Below are 19157 nucleotides of genomic sequence, written 5' to 3' on the forward strand. Positions count from 1 at the left end.
TCTCTCTTTCCCAACTTATGTCCAAAATAAACTGAAGTGATAAGTTATTTCTTTGGAATGATTTAAACAAAATATGAATTCTATGAATGTAAGTCTTGCACCTCAAATAAATTTACAAATATTTGAAGTTCCTCTTTGTACCCAAAAGGCATTTGGTTTAATCTGGAAAATTTTAGTCTCTTATGGCACTCCAAAAAACTGTTAATTGCTGTTTCACACAATACAGAACTGGCAGATTACCCCCTGCCAATCTGTTTACATAATCATGATTACTGAGGCAGCAAGTGAATTCTGCAGAAAGTACTTTGAACCATTAACTCCTCCCAAATTCTATGATTTTTAAAAAGCAACTCCAAAGCCCCCATGGGTGAAAGTATTTATAAAACAATGGCACTGACTACTCACTGCCCTTACACAATTCTTATTCATAAGTCAAGATGACAAGAAGTCTTAGTGACCAAGAAGAACCAGTGGATGTGCTTTATTTAGACTTTCAGAAGCTTTCGACAAGGTCTTACATAAGAACATAAGAACATAAGAAATAGGAGCAGGAGTAGGCCATCTAGCCCTTCGAGCCTGCCCCGCCATTCAATAAGATCATGGCTGATCTGTCACTGCTCAGTTCCACTTTCCCGCTTTCTCCCCATAACCCTTAATCCCCTCTCTTATCAAAAACCCATCAACCCGCGTCTTAAAAATATTTAGCGAGGCAGCCTCCACCACTTCAACGGGCAGAGAATTCTAGAGATTCACCACCCTTTGAGTGAAGAAGTTCCTCCTCAACTCCGTTCTAAACCGCCCCCCTTTTATCTTGAGGCTGTGCCCCCTAGTCCTACTGTCTTTTTTGAGCGGGAAGAGTCTCTCCACCTCTATCCTATCCATCCCATTCATCATCTTATACGTCTCAATGAGATCTCCCCTCATTCTTCTAAACTCTAACGAGTACGAGCCCAGTTTATTCAGCCTCTCCTCATAGCTCAACCCCCTCAACTCCGGTATCAGCCTAGTAAACCTCCTCTGCACTCCCTCCAAGGCCAAAATATCTTTGCGCAGGTGCGGCGCCCAAAACTGCACACAGTACTCCAGCTGCGGCCTCACCAATGCCCTATACAGCTGCAGCAAGACCTCCCTACTTTTATATTCAATCCCCTTCGCTATGAAGGCCAGCATCCCATTCGCCTTCCTGACCACCTGCTGCACCTGCAAGCTGGGTTTTTGCGACTCATGCACAAGGACCCCGAGGTCCCTCTGCACCGTCACCTGCTGCTGTTTTTCGCCACGTAAGTAATAATCCTTCCTACCATTATTCCCACCAAAGTGGACCACCTCACACTTGCCAACATTAAATTCCATTTGCCATTTCCTGGCCCATTCGCCCAGCCTATCTAGATCCTTCTGCAGACTCTCCACACCCTCCGCACAATTTGCCGTTCCCCCAATCTTGGTGTCATCAGCAAATTTCGACACCCTACACTCGGTTCCCTCCTCCAGATCATCTATATAAATGGTAAAAAGCTGAGGCCCCAGCACCGACCCCTGGGGCACTCCACTAGTCACCATCCACCAATCCGAATAGCACCCGTTGACCCCCACTCTCTGCCTCCTATTTGACAACCAATCCTCTACGTAGCAGACTACTATATAAAGTTAAAGTGCATGGGATTGCAGGTAGTGTCTTGAGATAGATTGAAAGCTGGTTAACAGGAAACAAAGAGTTGACATAAATGGGTATTTTTCTGGTTGACAGGCAGTGACTAGTGGGGACCTGTGCTCAGTCACCAACTATTCACATGATATATGAATGACTTGGAAGATGGAACTAAATTTATTATCTCCAAATTTGCAGATGATACAAGTTGGGTGGGAGGGTGAGCTGTGAGAAGGATGTATATCGTTACACGTGTTCAAAAGGGATTGGAGGTGGCCCTTGCAGCTAAAGGAATCAAGGGGTATGGAGAGGAAGCAGGAGTGGGATACTGAAAGTGCATGATCAGCCACGATCATATTGAATGGTGTGACAGGCTCGAAGGACTGAATGGCCTACTCCTGCACCTATTTTCATGTTTCTATGCAGAGATGCTTCAGTGTGATTTGGACAGGTTGAGTGAATGAGGGTGTATATGCATGGCAGATGCAGTATAATGTGGATAAGTATGAGGTTGTCCACTTTGATAGCAAAAATAGCAAAGTAGCTGTGTAAATTGAGAGTTGGATATTTAGCGAGACCTTGGATGTCCTCGTGCATCAGTCCCTGAAAGTAAGCACACAGGAGCTGCAGGCAGTAAAGAAGGCAAATGGTATGTTGGCCTTCATGGCAAGAGGATTTGAGTATAGAAAGAGTGGTATCTTACTCCAATTGTGTAGGGTGTTGGTGAGACCGCATCTGGAAAAATGTGTGTAGTTTTAGTGTCCGTATCTGAGGAAGAGTGTCCTTGCTATAGAGGGAGTGCAGCAAAGGTTTACCAGGCTGATTCCTGGGATGGCAGATCTATCAAATGAGGAGAGATTAAGTCAGTTAGGACTGTATTCACTGGAGTTTAGCAGAGTGAGATAGAATTTTATGAGTTTCTATAAGATCCTAACAGGGTTAGACAGGGTAAATAGAGAAAGTATGTTTCTGATGGTGGGGGAGTCCAGAACTAGGGGTCATAGTTTGAGGATAAGGGGAAAAACTTATAGAACTGAGTCAAGGAGAAATTTCTCCACCCAGAGAGTGGTGAATTTGCAGAATTCATGACCACAGAATGTAGTTGAGGCCAAAATGTCTGATTTCAAGAAGAAATTAAATATCACCCTTGGGCTAAACGGATCAATGGGTATGGGGGAAAGGCATGATCAGGATATTGAATTTGACAATCGGCCATGATCAGAATGAAAGGCGGAGCAGGCTTGAAGGACTGAATGGCCTACTCCTGCTTCCAGTTCTGATATTTCTATGTTTATCTTGTCAGTTAACCTTTTGTGTATCATTTATTGAATGCATTTTGGTAGTCCTGGTAATTCACATCTACTGGTTCACCTTTACCTTGTCACTGGTTACATCCTCAAAAAACACAATTTGTTAAACAAGATTTCCCATTCATAAAGCCATGTTGTCTTTGTCTGATAATACTCTGACTGCTGACTGCTCCAAAGCTAGTGAGTTTACTATCAAATAAATCGGTTGGACTTAAACCTGGTGTTGTCAGACTTTTTACTCCTTTAACAGACTCCAACATTTCTCTGACAACCAATGTTAGGCTAATTGGTCTGCAGTTCCCTGTTTTCTTTCTTACTCCTTGATTGAATGCTGAGTATATCTCCTTGGATACAGTACCATTAAGCAGTCGCAGTTCACGTTTATAATTGATTACATGCATCACAGTACTTTGGAACTCCATAGTTCACAGTGGAACTTGTTCTGCCATGCTGCAATAATACCAGAAGCAAGTTGCAGAGGTGAAAAAAAATGTGCATCATTCTGACATTCAGATTCTTGTTAGCCATCTGTCACAGGGATTGGTACGAAGTTTGCAATAAGAAACCAAACTTTTTTTTTCTGTAGTATGCTGTGTGCGGGCGATAATTCTCTTCACCAAAGAGCCCTATTCCCAAGATGCTTTACATGGGCGCAGTGCAATTCTCCGCTGTGAAGTTGAGATGCCAATGAACATTGTGTTTGAGTGGCTGCTAAATGGGAATCCTGTGATGACTTCGGAGAGACGTTTTGTTGAAGGCAGCAACCTGCAATTCACAGCAGTCGATCGGAGGAAGGACAGTGGAGACTTCCAATGCGTAGCTCGGAATTCAGTCACTGGAGAGGAAGCTAGAACCGCAACAGCATCCTTCAACATTAAATGTGAGTATTAATGCTTTCTGAATAGGGCAGCTTCCACATTACTGTAAAAAGTTTAGCAAAGTTCAAGTAATGTTATTTTGAGGATCTGAGGAACATTTTCAGAAGTCTAGCATTTAGAAATCATCTGTGGGAACAGTTAGCAGTTGTTCTAGAGAAAATTCTGAAAGAAATAGGACATGGAAAATGAAAAGTCAAAATAGAAAAGGTGTTTGTGAACTTGAAGAAATAGAGAATACTCAGCACTTTTTATTCTTAATATGTGCGAGATTCATTATTGTCATGGAAAGATAATGGGTCAATTCCATACATTGTAGCTGCTTCCACAGATTGCTAATGCCCATATTTCATTTAATTGGGTGCTGCTAAATTTAACTGAGACAAGCAGAAAGCAATGTTATCCTCTTTGAATACAGTATTTCACAGAATTGCTACGTCGCAGTAGGAGGCAATTTGGCCTATCATGTCTGCATCAACTCTTCAAATGCGCATCATCATTAATGTCATTCCCCTTCCTACTCACTGTACCCCTGCACATTGTTTCTATTCAAATAATCATCCAATGCCCTCTTGAAAGCCTCAGTTGAAGTTATTTCTGCCACACTTCCAGGCAGTGCATTCCTCACCTGAACCACTTGCTGTGTGAAAATGATCTTCATCACATCACTTTTTTGCTTCTTTTGCAAATTACCTTAAATCTGTGCTTCTTGTTTTTGATCTTTTTATGAGCAGGAACATTTTCTCCCTATCTACTCTATCCTGATCCCTCATGATTTTGAACATTTCTATTAGATCTCCTCTTAGCCTTATTCTCTCCAAGTAGAACAGTCCCAGACTTTCCAGTCTATTCTCATAACTGAAGTTTCTCAATCCTGGAACCATTCTTGTAAACTTCTTGTGCACTTCATTGCGTTCACATCCTTCCTAAGAACTGTACGTGTTATTCCAGCTGAGGTCTAACTAGAGTCTTATATATGTTCAGCGTAACCTCCTTGCTCTTGTACTCTATGCCCCTATCAATAAAGCCCAGAACATCATATGCTTTATTAACTACTCTCCAATTGTCCTGTCATCTTTAATGATCAATGCACAAATACACACAGGATCCTCTGCTCATGCACCCCTTTTAGAATTTTACCCCATATTTTCTATTGTCTCTCTATCTACTTCTACCAATATGCATCAAGTCACAAACTGAACATCATCTGCCACCTACCTGTCCATTCCACGTCCTTTTGAAGTGTAGTCTTCACAGTTTGCAATACGTCAAAGTTTCATGCCATCTGGAAACATTGAAATTGTCCCCTGCACATCAAGGTCCAGATCATTAAGATATCTCAGGAAAGGCAAGCGTCCCAATATCAATCCCTGGGGAACACCACTACAAACCTTCCTTCAGCCTGAAAAATATCCATTGACTGTTACTCTCTGCTTCCTATTTTGTATCCACGTAGTGAAAGTTATTGTAACTTCTCTCACCAGTTGTGTTTCTGAAAGTTCAAGTTTCTGAAAGCAGTCCTGTGGTATCGCTAGACTATTAATCCAGAAACTCAGCGAATGTTCTGGGACCCAGGGTTTGAATCCCGCCACGGCAGCTGGTGGAATTTGAATTCAATGAAATAAATCTGAAATTAAGAATCTACTGATGGCCAAGAAACTGTTGTTAACATTCAGAAATACCCATCTGGTTCACTAACGTCATTTAGGGAAGGAAATCTGCCGTTCTTACCTAGTCTGGCCTACATGTGACTCCAGAGCCACAGCAATGTGGTTGACTGCCAACTGCCTTCGGGTAACTTGAGATGGGTAATAAATGCTGGCCAGCCAGCGATGCCCATGTTCCATGACTGAATTTTAAAAAACGCATCAGTCATTAACAATTAATGCACTCCATCTCAGTTCTACTCAAAATCAATCCCCTACAATGAGTCTTTATGCTTATGCTAAATACTCACTATAATGAAAAAATTGGTCAAAGTGATTGAGCAGAACATGTTAATTTACATTTATTTACTTTCACCTTGTCTCCCCTTTCCTATCTTTCATGTAGGAAAATACTTTGCTCCTGATCCTACCCCCATAGCAAGCAATAAACATTCAAAAAATTTGCAAAAGCCTCAGATACTGACTGTGGACAGCCAAATTTATTGCGCAAAAATGACACTTCTGTACTCAAGTAATAGAACGTAGAACACTACAGCACAAACAGGCCCTTTGGCCCACAAGTTGTGCCGATCATATCCATACCTACCAGGCCTATCTATAACTCTCAATCCCATTAAATCCCATGTACTCATCCAGAAGTCTCTTAAAAGACCCCAGCGAGTTTGCCTGTACCACCACTGACGGCAGCCGACTCCACTCACTCACCACCCTCTGAATGAAAAACTTAGCCCTGACATCTCCTCTGTACCTGCTCCCCAGCACCTTAAACCTGTGTTCTCTCGTAGCGACCATTTCAGCCCTGGGAAATAGCCTCCAAGAATCTACCCTATCTATACCTCTCAACATTTTATAAACCTCTATCAGGTCGCCTCTCAATCTTCGTCTCTCCAGGGAGAAGAGACCTAGATCCCTCAACCTATCTTCATAAGGCATGCATCCCAATCCAGGCAACATCCTTGTAAATCTCCTCTGCACCCTCTCAATAGCTTCCACATCCTCCTTGTAGTGAGGCAACCAGAACTGTGCACAGTATTCGAAGTGGGGTCTGACAGGGTCTTATAAAGTTGCAGCATTACCTCCTGACACCTAAACTTAATCCCTTGATTAATGAAGGCTAGCACCCCATACACCTTCTTGACCACATCCTCCACCTACGAGGCCGATTTAAGAGTCCTATGGACCTGGACTCCAAGGTCCTTCTGCTCCTCAACACTGCTAAGAGTCCTACCCTTGATATTGTACTCCTTCATCCCATTGGTCCTGCCAAAATGGACCACTACACATTTATCCACATTGAAGCCCATCTGCCACTTCTCCGCCCAGTCTTGCATCCTATCTATGTCTTGCTGCAACTTCTGACATCCCTCCAGACTATCCACAACACCACCAACCTTCGTGTCATCAGTGAACTTACTAACCCATCCCTCCACTTCCTCATCCAGGCCATTTATGAAAATGACAAACAGCAAGGGTCCTAGAACAGATCCCTGGGGCACTCCACTGGTGACTGACCTCCATGCCGAAAAAGACCCATCCACAACCACTCTCTGCCTTCTGCAGGCAAGCCAGTTCTGGATCCACAAGGCAACAGCCCCTTGGATCCCATGCCCTCTCACTTTCTCAAGAAGTCTTGCATGGGGGACCTTATCAAACGACTTGCTGAAGTCCATGTAAATCACATCCACCGCTTTTCCTTTGTCAATGTGTGCAGTCACATTTTCAAAGAACTCAACTAGACTCGTAAGGCATGACCTGCCCTTGACAAAGCCGTGCTGACTATGTCTGATCATACTAAACTTCTCTAAATGTTCATAAATCCTGTCCCTCAGAATCCTCTTCATCAACTTACCAACTCAGAGGTCAGACTCACCGGTCGGTAATTTCCCGGGCTATCTCTGTTCCCTTTCTTGAAAATAGGAACCACATCCGCAATCCTCCAGAACCTCTCCCGTCTCCATCGACGACACAAAGATCATTGCCAGGGGCTCTGCAGTCACTTCCCTCACCTCCCACAGTAACCTGGGGTACATCCCATCCGGTCCCAGCGACTTATCTATCTTGATAGAATTTAAAAGTTCCAACATATCCTCTTTCTTAATGTCCACATACTTAATCTTTTCAGTCTGCTGCAAACCTGCAGAACAACCTCCCAGATCATTTTGCAACAACTTCCCAGACCATTTTCCATCAATTAATGTTTATGTTCTGGAAGCCTTTTATTGTCTGAAACTTGTCCTCCGTTCTAATTGATTCCAGCTGAGAAATAACATTGTGCTGTTTTTATACCTCATTATTTATACTTAAACCTAGTTTAGTGAGTGTTGTGAGTATTTGACTGTGCAAGGACTCCTGGGTAGTGAATTGCAGCTTGTAGAATTGTTTGTTTTTCCTCCAAAACCCAGGGGTCTGATTAGCATTCTGCCTCCCATCCTGCTGGAGATAGTTTTTGCTGAATTGGCTAACTATGCTGCATTCACCAATGCCATTGAAGATTTCAATCAGTGGTCTTTCTCCGTAACTAGAACATTTTTGCTCAGACTCCTTGACTGTCGAAACAGAAGTTTTTCCTTGGTCTGGGAGTTCTCCTCGGCCACTGTACAATGTGAGGAATGACCTGACCCCAGCAGATTTTCTTTCATTGCCTATAAGCTTGATACCAAACCTGCTTGTAACTGAAATAAATATAATTAATCAGACCTGTGACTGTACTCCACTGTTGTGTACATTCAACGTGCAGTGCTGCATTTCTACCTGTTCCAAAAGATTAAGGATGGAATTTTGCCAAAAAGAAACTAAGTGCCCAATGACGGGAATATGTGAGTTATTTTCCCACTTGTTTGTTGAATGAGCTTAGTTGATTGAATTTATGGCACTCTTTGTTGGACGTTCTACATATTGATATAAAAAAGCTCACCCGAAGCTTTGAAGATTCCCTCAAAGCCCTTCATACTACTGACTATCCCAATTAAAGTTGGGGAAGTTGAAATCCTGCAATATAATTATCCTATTATTATTTGACATGTCTGTTCCTCTATTGCCCACTGATTGCTTGGGGCTTATAATACAATCCACACACATGACTGTCCCTTTGTTATTCCTAAACTCTACCCACAAAGCCTCACTTGCAGACTGTCCCAAGATGTCATCCCATCTTACTGCAGTAGGTGACTCCTTAATTAATAATGCAACACCACCTCTTTTACACACTCCCCTGCTACGCCTGAAGATTCTGTACCCTAGAATGTTGAGTTCTTTGACATCCCTGACCCTAGCACCAGGGAGGCAACATGCCATCCTGGAGTCATGTCTGTGGCAGTAGAAATGTCTTGTCTGTTCCCCTAACTAAAGCCCCAATCACGATTGCTCTTCCCTCCTCCTTTCTCCCCACCTGTATGGTCAGGCCACTTGTGGTGCCAGAAGCTTGGCTCTGACTGTACCCCCTGGAGAAACCAGTGCCTTCATCAGTTTCCGAAATGATAAAACGATTTGAGAGCAGGATCCCAGGGGACTCCTCCACTACTTGCCTGTTTCTCTTGGACTGCCTTCTTTTCTCCCATCCCATGAGCTGCAGTGTGAGCACCTCTCTCACTGCTGCTGGAAAAGCTGCTTAACATGAATGCAGTAATTTCTTTGATCATGATAGCAATCCTCTTGCATCAATGGCCTACTCTCCTTCATAACAGCATTATCGGCAGTTAGCTAACTAAATCAATGTTGAGCTCCATCCATCACTCTCCCTCAATTATCACCCCATACCGACCTACAGCTGGATCTGGACAACATCTGAGCTGAGATGATAAGTCACAGATTATGTCTACAAGGAGAGAAAGCCCCAATGTTTGTAATTGATGATAATCAGAAAAAGGTTTCCCCATTCCCTACTCATATTTGACCTGAAGCCATGAGACTTCATGAATTACAGAGGCAGGGCAAATCCCTCCTGACTGATTATGTCACCACTATGTCACCACTTCTGGTGAGGCAGCACATACCCAGGGATGGTGATAGTGGTGTCTGGGAAGTGTAAGGAATTTGAGTGTGATTGTCAGACTGCTGCTTGGCTCATCCGTGGAACAGCTCTCCAATTTTGGCACAAGAATGGGAATATTACGCAGGGCAGAGTGTGCCACTGTTGTTTCCATTGACCAAGTTGATGTAGAATTCATTGCTTTTTGAGCCTTCTGTAAGGGTTTGATACAACTGAGTGGCTTTTTAGGCCATTTCAGGGGCATTTAAGAATCAGTTACATTGCTGTGGATCTGGAGTCACATGTAGGCCAAGTCGGATAGGAATGTCAGAATTCCTTACCTCAAGGACAGATGGTTTTGTGACACTTGACAATAGTTTTATGCTCACCATTATTGGACTAGCTTTTATTTGCAGGTTTATTCATTGAATTTAAATTGATTCAGCTTCCACAGTGGGAATTAAATACCTTTTCCCAGAGCATTAGGTTGGGTCTTTGAATTACTAGTCCAGTTATATTACCAAAATGTCACCATCTTCTCTAACTTTATCAAATGCTTTTAGAAGTACATATAAGAACATAAGAACATAAGAAATAGGAGCAGGAGTAGGCCATCTGGCCCTTCGAGCCTGCCCCGCCATTCAATAAGATCATGGCTGATCTGTCGTGGCTCAGTTCCACTTTCCCGCCCTCTCCCCATAACCCTTAATCCCCTCTCTTATCAAGAACCCATCAACCCGCTTCTTAAAAATATTTAGCGAGGCAGCCTCCACCACTTCAACGGGCAGAGAATTCCAGAGATTCACCACCCTTTGAGTGAAGAAGTTCCTCCTCAACTCCGTTCTAAACCGCCCCCCCTTTATCTTGAGGCTGTGCCCCCTAGTCCTACTGTCTTTTTTGAGCAGGAAGAGTCTCTCCACCTCTATCCTATCCATCCCATTCATCATCTTATACGTCTCAATGAGATCTCCCCTCATTCTTCTAAACTCTAACGAGTACAAGCCTAGTTTATTCAGCCTCTCCTCATAGCTCAACCCCCTCAACTCCGGTATCAGCCTAGTAAACCTCCTCTGCACTCCCTCCAAGGCCAAAATATCCTTGCGCAGGTGCGGCGCCCAAAACTGCACACAGTACTCCAGCTGCGGCCTCACCAATGCCCTATACAGCTGCAGCAAGACCTCCCTACTTTTATATTCAATCCCCCTCGCTATGAAGGCCAGCATCCCATTCGCCTTCCTGACCACCTGCTGCACCTGCAGGCTGGGTTTTTGCGACTCATGCACAAGGACCCCGAGGTCCCTCTGCACCGTCGCCTGCTGCAGTTTTTCGCCACGTAAGTAATAGTCCTTCCTACCATTCTTCCTACCAAAGTGGACCACCTCACACTTGCCAACATTAAATTCCATTTGCCATTTCCTGGCCCATTCGCCCAGCCTATCTAGATCCTTCTGCAGACTCTCCACACCCTCCGCACAATTTGCCTTTCCCCCATTCTTGGTGTCATCAGCAAATTTCGACACCCTACACTCAGTTCCCTCCTCCAGATCATCTATATAAATGGTAAATAGCTGAGGCCCCAGCACCGACCCCTGGGGCACCCCACTAGTCACCAACCGCCAATCCGAATAGCACCCATTGACCCCCACTCTCTGCCTCCTATTTGACAACCAATCCTCTATCCACGCTAACACCCTACCCCCAACTCCATGTCCTCTGACCTTCTGCAGTAACCTCTTGTGAGGTACCTTATCAAACGCCTTCTGAAAATCCAGAAAGACCACATCCACCGGCTCTCCTCTATCCACCGCCCTAGACACATCCTCATAGAACTCCAGTAAATTTGTCAGACACGACTTCCCTTTAATGAAACCGTGTTGCGTCTGCCCTATCAAGCAATTCCCTTCAAGATGCCTCGCAATTTCCTCCTTAATGACGGATTCTAACATTTTACCTACCACAGACGTTAAACTAACCGGCCTATAATTCCCCGCCTTTTGCCTGGCACCCTTCTTAAACAACGGCGTAACATTAGCCGTTTTCCAATCTTCCGGCACTTCCCCGGAATATATAAATAAGATCAATAGACACTTCCCTGTTCTCTTCAGTCATGCCTTCGAAGAATTCTTCAACCATGACCTATCCATTATGAATGTTGGTTTGCTTTGATCAGCTGAAAAATTTCAAATATTTCAGTCATCGCCTCCCTAATTGTGGACTATGCAGGATCCCAATGACAGATATTACACTAACTGGTCTATTATCCCCTGGATAACCTCTTTTAACTTTCTCAAATCGGCATGTTGACAAGTGCAATTTTCCAAGCTAAGAGTATGGCTCCTGAATTGAAAGAACAATAGAAGATTAATCCCCTTAAAGTGGCTCTATCACCTACAAGTCTCAAGTCAGAAAGATGATGGAACACTTAAAAGCAGTCACCTGGATGGGTAAAGAGCACATCCAAGAAGTTTGATTTTGATTTGATTTATTATTGTCACATGTATTGGTATACAATGAAAAGTATTGCTTCTTGCATGCTATGCAGACAGAACTTACTATTCATGGAGTACATAAAGGAGAAGGAAAGAGAGGGTGCAGAATATAGTGTTACAGTATTAGCTAGAGTATAGAGAAAAATCAGCTTAATACAAGATACGTCCATTCAAAAGTCTGATGGCAGCAGGGAAGAAGCTGTTCTTGAGTCGGGATACTTCATCAAAGACTTTTGCTCCTTTTTTCCTGATGAAAGAAGGTAGAAGAAAACATGTTCAAAGTGTGGGGTACTTGATTATGCTGGCTGCTTTTCTGAGGCAGTGGGAAATGTTGATGAAGTCAATGGATGGGAGGCTGGGCCATGCTCACAAACTTTTGTAGTTTCTTGTGGTCTTGGTCAGAGCAGGAGCCATACCAAGCTGTGACATATCGGGAAAGGATGGTTTCTACAGTCTATCTGTAAAAATTGGTGAGCGTCATAGTGGATGTGCTGAATTTCCTTAGCTTCCTGAGGAAGTAGAGGCATTGTGGGCTTTCTTAACTATAGTATCAACCTGGAGCGACCAGGACAGGATGTTGGTCATTTGGACACCTAGAATCTTGAACCTCTTAACCATTTCCACTTCGACAGGGTTGATGTAGACAGGGGCATGTCCTTGGCTATGCTTCCTGAAGTCAATGACTATCTCTTTTACTGACGTTGAGGGGGAGATTATTGTCGTCGCGCCATTTCACCAGATTCTCTATCTCTTTCCTGTACTCTTTTTTGACATTGTTTGCGATCTGACCCAGTATGTTGATATCATAAGCAAAACTTGAAAAAGAATTTGGAGCGGAATTTAGCCACAGAGTCATGAGTGTATAAGGAGTATAGTAAGGGCTGCAGAGACAGCCTTGCGGGGCATTGGTGTTGAGGATAATCATGGAAGAGGTGTTATTGTCTTTCCTTACTGACTGTGGTCTGTGGATTCGGAAGTCTAGGATCCAGATGCAGAGGGAGGAGTCATAGAAGCTTACAGCATGGAAACAGGCCCTCGGCCCAACTTGTCCATGCCACCTTTTTTTTTAAATCCCTAAGCTAATCCCAATTGCCAGCATTTGGCCCATATTCCTCTATACCCATCTTACTCGTTTAACTGTCTAAACGCTTTTCAAAAGACAAAATTGTACCTACTTCTACTATTATCTCTGTCAGCTTGTTCCAGACACTCAACACCCTCTGTGTGAAAAAATTTCCCCTCTGGACACTTTTGTATATCTTCCCTCTCGCATTAAACCTATGCCCTCTAGTTTTAGACTCCCCTACCTTTGGGAAAAGATATTGACTATCTAGCTGATCTATGCCCCTCATTATTTTATGGACCTTCACAAGATCACCCCTCAGCCTTCTACACTCAAGGGAAAAAAATCCCAGTCTATCCAGTCCCTCCTTATAACTCAATCCATCAAGTCCCAGGCACATCCAAGTAAATTTTTTTTGCACTCTTTCCAGTTTAATAATATCCTTTCTATAATAGGGTAACCAGAACTGCGCACTGTATTCCAAGTGTGGCCTTACCAATGTCTTGTACAACTTTAACAAGACATCACAACTCATGTATTCTGTGTTCTGACCAATGAAACCAAGCATGCTGAATGCCTTCTTCACTACTCTGTCCACCTGTGACTCCACTTCCAAGGACCTATGAATCTGTACCCCTAGATCTTTGTTCTGTAACTCACCCCAACACCTTACCATTAACTGAGTAAGTCCTGCTCTGGTTCAATCTACCAAAATGCATCGCCTCACATTTATCTAAATTAAACTCCATCTGCCATTCGTCAGCCCACTTGCCCAATTGATCAAGATCCCGTTGCAATCGGAGGTAACTTTCTTCATTGTCCAGTATGCCACCAATCTTGGTGTCATCTGCAAACTTACTAACCATGCCCCCTATATTCTCATCCAAATCATTAATATAAATGACAAATAACAGTGGACCCAGCACTGATCCCTGAGGCACACCACTGGTCACAGGCCTCCAGTTTGAAAGATAACCCTGTACAACCAACCTCTGACATCTGCCATCAAGCCAATTTTGTATCCATTTAGCTGTCTCATTCTGGATCCTGTGAGATTTAACCTTGTACAACAAACTACCATGCGATACCTTGTCAAAGGCCTTGCTAAAGTCCATGTAGACAATATCAACTGCGCTGCCCTAATCTACCTCCTTCATTACTCCTTCAAAAAGCCATTTGTGAGACATGATGTTCCACTCACAAAACCATGCTAACTGTCCCTAATCAGCCCTTGCATCTCTAAATGCCTGCAGATCTTATCTCTCAGAATACCTTCTAACAACTTACCCAACACAGATGTGAGGCTCACTGGCCTATACTTCCCAGACTTTGGTCTGCAGCCCTCTTTAAACAAAGGCACAACATTTGCTACCTTCCAACCTTCAGGCACCTCATCCCTGACTACCGATGATGCAAATATGTCTGCTGGGGGACCCGCCATTTCCTCCCTAGCCTCCCACAATGTCCTGGGGTACACTTGATCAGGTCCCGGGGAATTATCTACCTTGATGCGCTTTAAGACTTCCGACATCTCTTTCACTGTAATATGTAAGCTCCTCAAGACAGCACTATTTATTTTCCCAAGTTCCCTAATTTCCATGCTTTTCTCAACAGTAGATATGGATGAGAAATATTCATTTCGGATCTCACCCATCTCTTGTGTATCCACACGTAGATGACCTTGTTGACCCTTAAGAAGCCCTACTCTGCCCCTTGTTACTTTTGTGCGCTTTTTATATTTGTAGAAGCTCTTTGGATTCTCCTTTGCCTTATCTGCCCAAACAATCTCGTGCCCCCTTTTTGCCCTCCTGATTTCTCCCTTAACTCTACTCCTACACCCCCTGTATTCTTCAAGGGATTCACTTGATCCCAGCTACCTGTGCATGTCATCTGTTTCCTTCTTGACCAGGGCCTCAATATCCCGAGTCATCCAGGGTTCCGTATTTCTGCCGGCCTTGCCCTTCATGCTAAAGGAACGTGCTTACCCTGAACCTTGGTTAACATACTTTTGAAAGCCTCCCACTCACCAGACATCTCTTTGCCTTCCCACAGACTCCCCCAATTAACTTTTGAAAGTTCCTGCCTGATAGCATAAAAATTGACTCTGTCCAATTTAAAATTTTAACTTTTACGCCAGACCTATTGTTCTTCATAGCTATCTTAAAACTAATAGAATTATGGTCAGTGGTCCCAAAGTGATCCCTCACTAACACTTTTGCCACCTGCCCTTCCTTATTTCCCAAGAGGAGGTCAAGTTTTGCCCCCTCTTTAGTCAGGCCATCCATATACTGAAAGAGAAATTCCTCCTGAGTACACGCGGATATATCCCCTCAGTACAGCCGTGATGCTTCCCCTAATCAAAAGTGCAACTTCCCCTCCTCTCTTACCTCCTGTTCTACCTTTCCTATTGCATCTGTACCCTGGAACATTGAGCTGCCAGTCCTATACCTCCCTTAGCCATGTTTCAGTAATTGCTATAATATCCCAGTCCACGTACCCATCCATGCTCTGAGTTCATCTGCCTTGCCTGTCAGGCCTCTTGCATTGAAATAAATGCAGTTTAATCTGGACTTCCCTTGCTCTCTCTGTCTTGCTTTTGCCTGACCTGTCTGATACTAGGACTATTGGCACTGCCTTTACTACTTAATGTGCTCTTTTTAACTTCTATGCTGTCCACAACCTTCTCTTCTGCCTCCTGACTGCTTTGGATTCCACCCCTCTGCCAAACTAGTTTAAACCCTCCCCAGTGGCTCTAGCAAATCTCCCCACCAGGATGTTAGTCCCCCTCCAGTTCAGGTGTAAAATGATCCAAAAATCATATCCCTGCCCCGTGCACCAGCTCTCAAGCCACGCATTCATCTGCCTAACCTTCCTATTCCTACTCTCATTAGCACATGGCACCGGTAGCTGTCCAGAAATTACTAACTTTAAGGTCCTGCACTATAGTCTTCTGGCTAAGTCTCTATATTCGCACTTCAGGATCTCATCCCTTTTCCTCCCTATGTCGTTGTTACCAATATGTGCAACAACCTCTATTTTTGAGAAGATCCTTTTTTTGTGTTCATTCAATTTTTCTTTCTGTATTTCAGGGATAGAGACTGGAGGAGTGATTTTGAAAGATCCACCCAGCATGTCTGAAATACAAACATCTGCTCCGATCACATTGCGCTGCCATATTGATGGGCACCCCCGGTGAGAAAGCCTTTCCTGTATTGAATAATTCCACTGATTCCCATGTGGTACAGTCAGCATTCTTTTATGTTTGGACTATATTCAGTAAGGTGCAGTTTCAATTGGAAGTCAATTATACTGTTATATCATGCAAGTCACTTCTTTTGGCAACCGCAGATCATTATCTTGAAAATTAAAAGTGGATCTAAATTGGCAGTTGTTAACTACTAATTTACTGCCAGTTGTTGAATTAAGAATTTATTTTCACAGCATTGCTCAAAAATGTGCAGGTAGGATTCATTGGCCATGTTAAGTTGTCCCTTAGTGTCCAAGATGTATAGTTTTGGGAAATTAGTGGGGTAAATATGTAGGGTTACGGGATAGGGCAAGAGGGTGAGCTTGGTTAAGATGCTCTGTCAGAGAATCAGTGCAGACTTAATGGTCTGAATGACCTCCTTCTGCACTGTAGGGTTTCTACGATTCTGTGAAACACATGGAGTAAATTCTGAGTAATAGTTGATAGGCTCATCACTTATCAGCTGAAGAATTTTCTTTTTCTGCAATTCTTCAAAATTATGATCAGCTTATTATTTGCAGTATTATTTCTTCCCTCTTCCACCTGTCTGCCTGAACAGTTTTCATAAATTTATGCCAAATGCTACCTTTAAGTTCTGTAATTTTGGAAGTGGAAGTGGCTGAACTCCACAGTCGTTGATGTTCGTGAGTGGGATTTTTTGTTTTTTCTGAATTTGTATAATGCAAATTTAGTTCTTCCATCTTTTCTTGAAGTATAATGCTGATATTAGTTCAATTCCATCTTTGGCCTCGTAGTATTTGGATTGCTTGTCTGAATCTGGCACAGGCAACTGCAGTTGTGCTCTGACCATTTTGCCTGCTGGAAACATCCCACTGCACCCAATGGGGAAAGGTTGTTCCAAAAATCACGAACTACATCAGGCTAACATTTTATATTTGAGTTCTGTTAGACTTATAAAGTCATAGAGGTTTACAGCATGGAAACAGGCCCTTCGGTCCAACTTGTCTATGCCACCTTTTTTTTAAATCCCTAAGCTAATCCCAATTGCCAGCATTTGGCCCATATCTCTTTATACCCATCATACCCATGTAACTATCTAAATGCTTTTTGAAAGACAAAATTGTACCCGCCTCTGCTACTACCTCTGGCAGCTTGTTCCAGACACTCATCATCCTCTGTGTGAAAAAAATGCCCCTCTGGACACTTTTGTATCTCTCCCCTCTCACCTTAAACCTATGCCCTCTAGTTTTAGACTCCTCTACCTTTGGGAAAGGATATTGACTATCTAGCTGATCTGTGCCCCTCATTATTTTGTAGACCTCAATAATATCACCCTCAACCTCCTACACGCCAGAGAAAAAAGTCCCAGTCTATCCAGCCTCTCCTTATAACTCAATCCATCAAGTCCCAGTAGCATCCTAGTCAATCTTTTCTGCACACTTTCTAGTTTAATAATATCCTTTCTATAATACTGCACACAATATTCCAAGTGTGGCTTTACCAATGTCTTGTACAACTTTAACAAGACGTCTCAACTCTATAAGATCCTTGACTCTTCTAAACTCCAGTAAATATAACCCCAACCGACTTTGTCGTGCTTCATATGAGAGACCTGACATGCTAGGAATCAGCCTGGTAAACCTTCACCGTATTCTCTCTATAGCAAGGACATCCTTCCTCAGATTAGAAACATAGAAGATAGGAGCAGGAGGTGACCATTTGGCCCTTTGTGCCTGCTCTGCCATTCATTATGATCATGGCTCATTGTCCAACTCAATAGTCTAATCCTGTTTTCTCCCCATAACCTTTGATCCCATTCTCCCCTTGAATGTATTCAAGAGGCAGTGCTATATCCAGCTGCCTCTTGAATATATTCAGTGTTTTGGCATTAACTACTTCCTGTGGTAATGAATTCTACAGGTTCACCACTCTTTGGGTGAAGAAATGTCTCCTCACCTCTGTCCTAAATAGTTTACCCTGAATCCTCAGGTATGACCCCCTGGCTTGCCTGCAGAAGGCAGAGAGTGGTTGTAGATGGGTCTTTTTCTGCATGGAGGTCGGTCACCAATGGAGTGCCCCAGGGATCTGTTCTAGGACCCTTGCTGTTTGTCATTTTCATAAATGACCTAAATGAGGAAGTGGAGGGATGGGTTGGTAAGTTTGCCGACGTGTTGTTGTGGATAGTTTGGAGGGATGTCAGAAGTTGCAGTGTGACATAGATAGAATGCAAGACTGGACAGAGAAGTGACAGATGGACTTCAACCTGGATAAATGTGTAGTGGTCCATTTTGGCAGGTCAAATGGGATGAAGGAGTATGATATCAAGGGTAAGACTCTTAGCAGTGTAGAGGATCAGAGGGACCTTGGGGTCTGGGTCCATAGACTCTTAAATCGGCCTCGCAGGTGGAGGATGTGTTTAAGAAGGCGTATGGTGTACCGGCCTTCATTAATCAAGGAATTGAGTTTAGGAGTCGGGAGATAATGCTGCAGCTTTATAAGACCCTAGTCAAACCCCACTTGGAGTACTGTGCTCAGTTCTGATTGCCTCATTACAGGAGGGATGTGGAAGCTATTGAAAGGGTGTAGAGGAGATTTACAAGGATGTTGCCTGGATTGGGTGGCATGTCTTATGAGGATAGGTTGAGGGAACTCGGTCTTTTCTCCCTGGAGAGACAATGGACGAGAGGGGACCTGATCGAGGCTTATAAGATGTTGAGAGGTATTGATCAAGTGGATTCTCAGAGGCTTTTTCCCAGGGGTCAAATGGTCGCTGTGAAAGGACACAGGTTTAAGGTGCTGGGGAGTGAGTACAGAGGAGATGTCAGGGGTAAGTTTTTCACTCAGAGGGTGGTGGGTGAGTGGAATCGACTGCTGTCGGTGGTGGTGCAGGTGAATTTGTTAGGGTCTTTTAAGAGGCTTCTGGATGAGTA

The 19157-nt window shown here is 43.5% G+C and overlaps 1 protein-coding gene across 1 annotated transcript in view; it reads left to right on the top strand.

Annotated features, from left to right (window-relative positions):
* ptk7b (protein tyrosine kinase 7b) overlaps positions 1-19157 on the top strand; it is a 377620-nt gene that overhangs the window by 171555 nt on the left and 186908 nt on the right. Inside the window, exons 2-3 of the mRNA XM_080193066.1 lie at positions 3545-3838; positions 16109-16211. Of these exons, the coding sequence (XP_080049192.1) occupies positions 3545-3838; positions 16109-16211 (397 nt within the window). The remainder of the gene's footprint in view (positions 1-3544; positions 3839-16108; positions 16212-19157) is intronic.

Source organism: Carcharhinus amblyrhynchos, chromosome 7, assembly GCF_965287045.1.
Source record: "Carcharhinus amblyrhynchos chromosome 7, sCarAmb.v2.hapA, whole genome shotgun sequence".
NCBI classification, from domain to species: domain Eukaryota; kingdom Metazoa; phylum Chordata; class Chondrichthyes; order Carcharhiniformes; family Carcharhinidae; genus Carcharhinus; species Carcharhinus amblyrhynchos.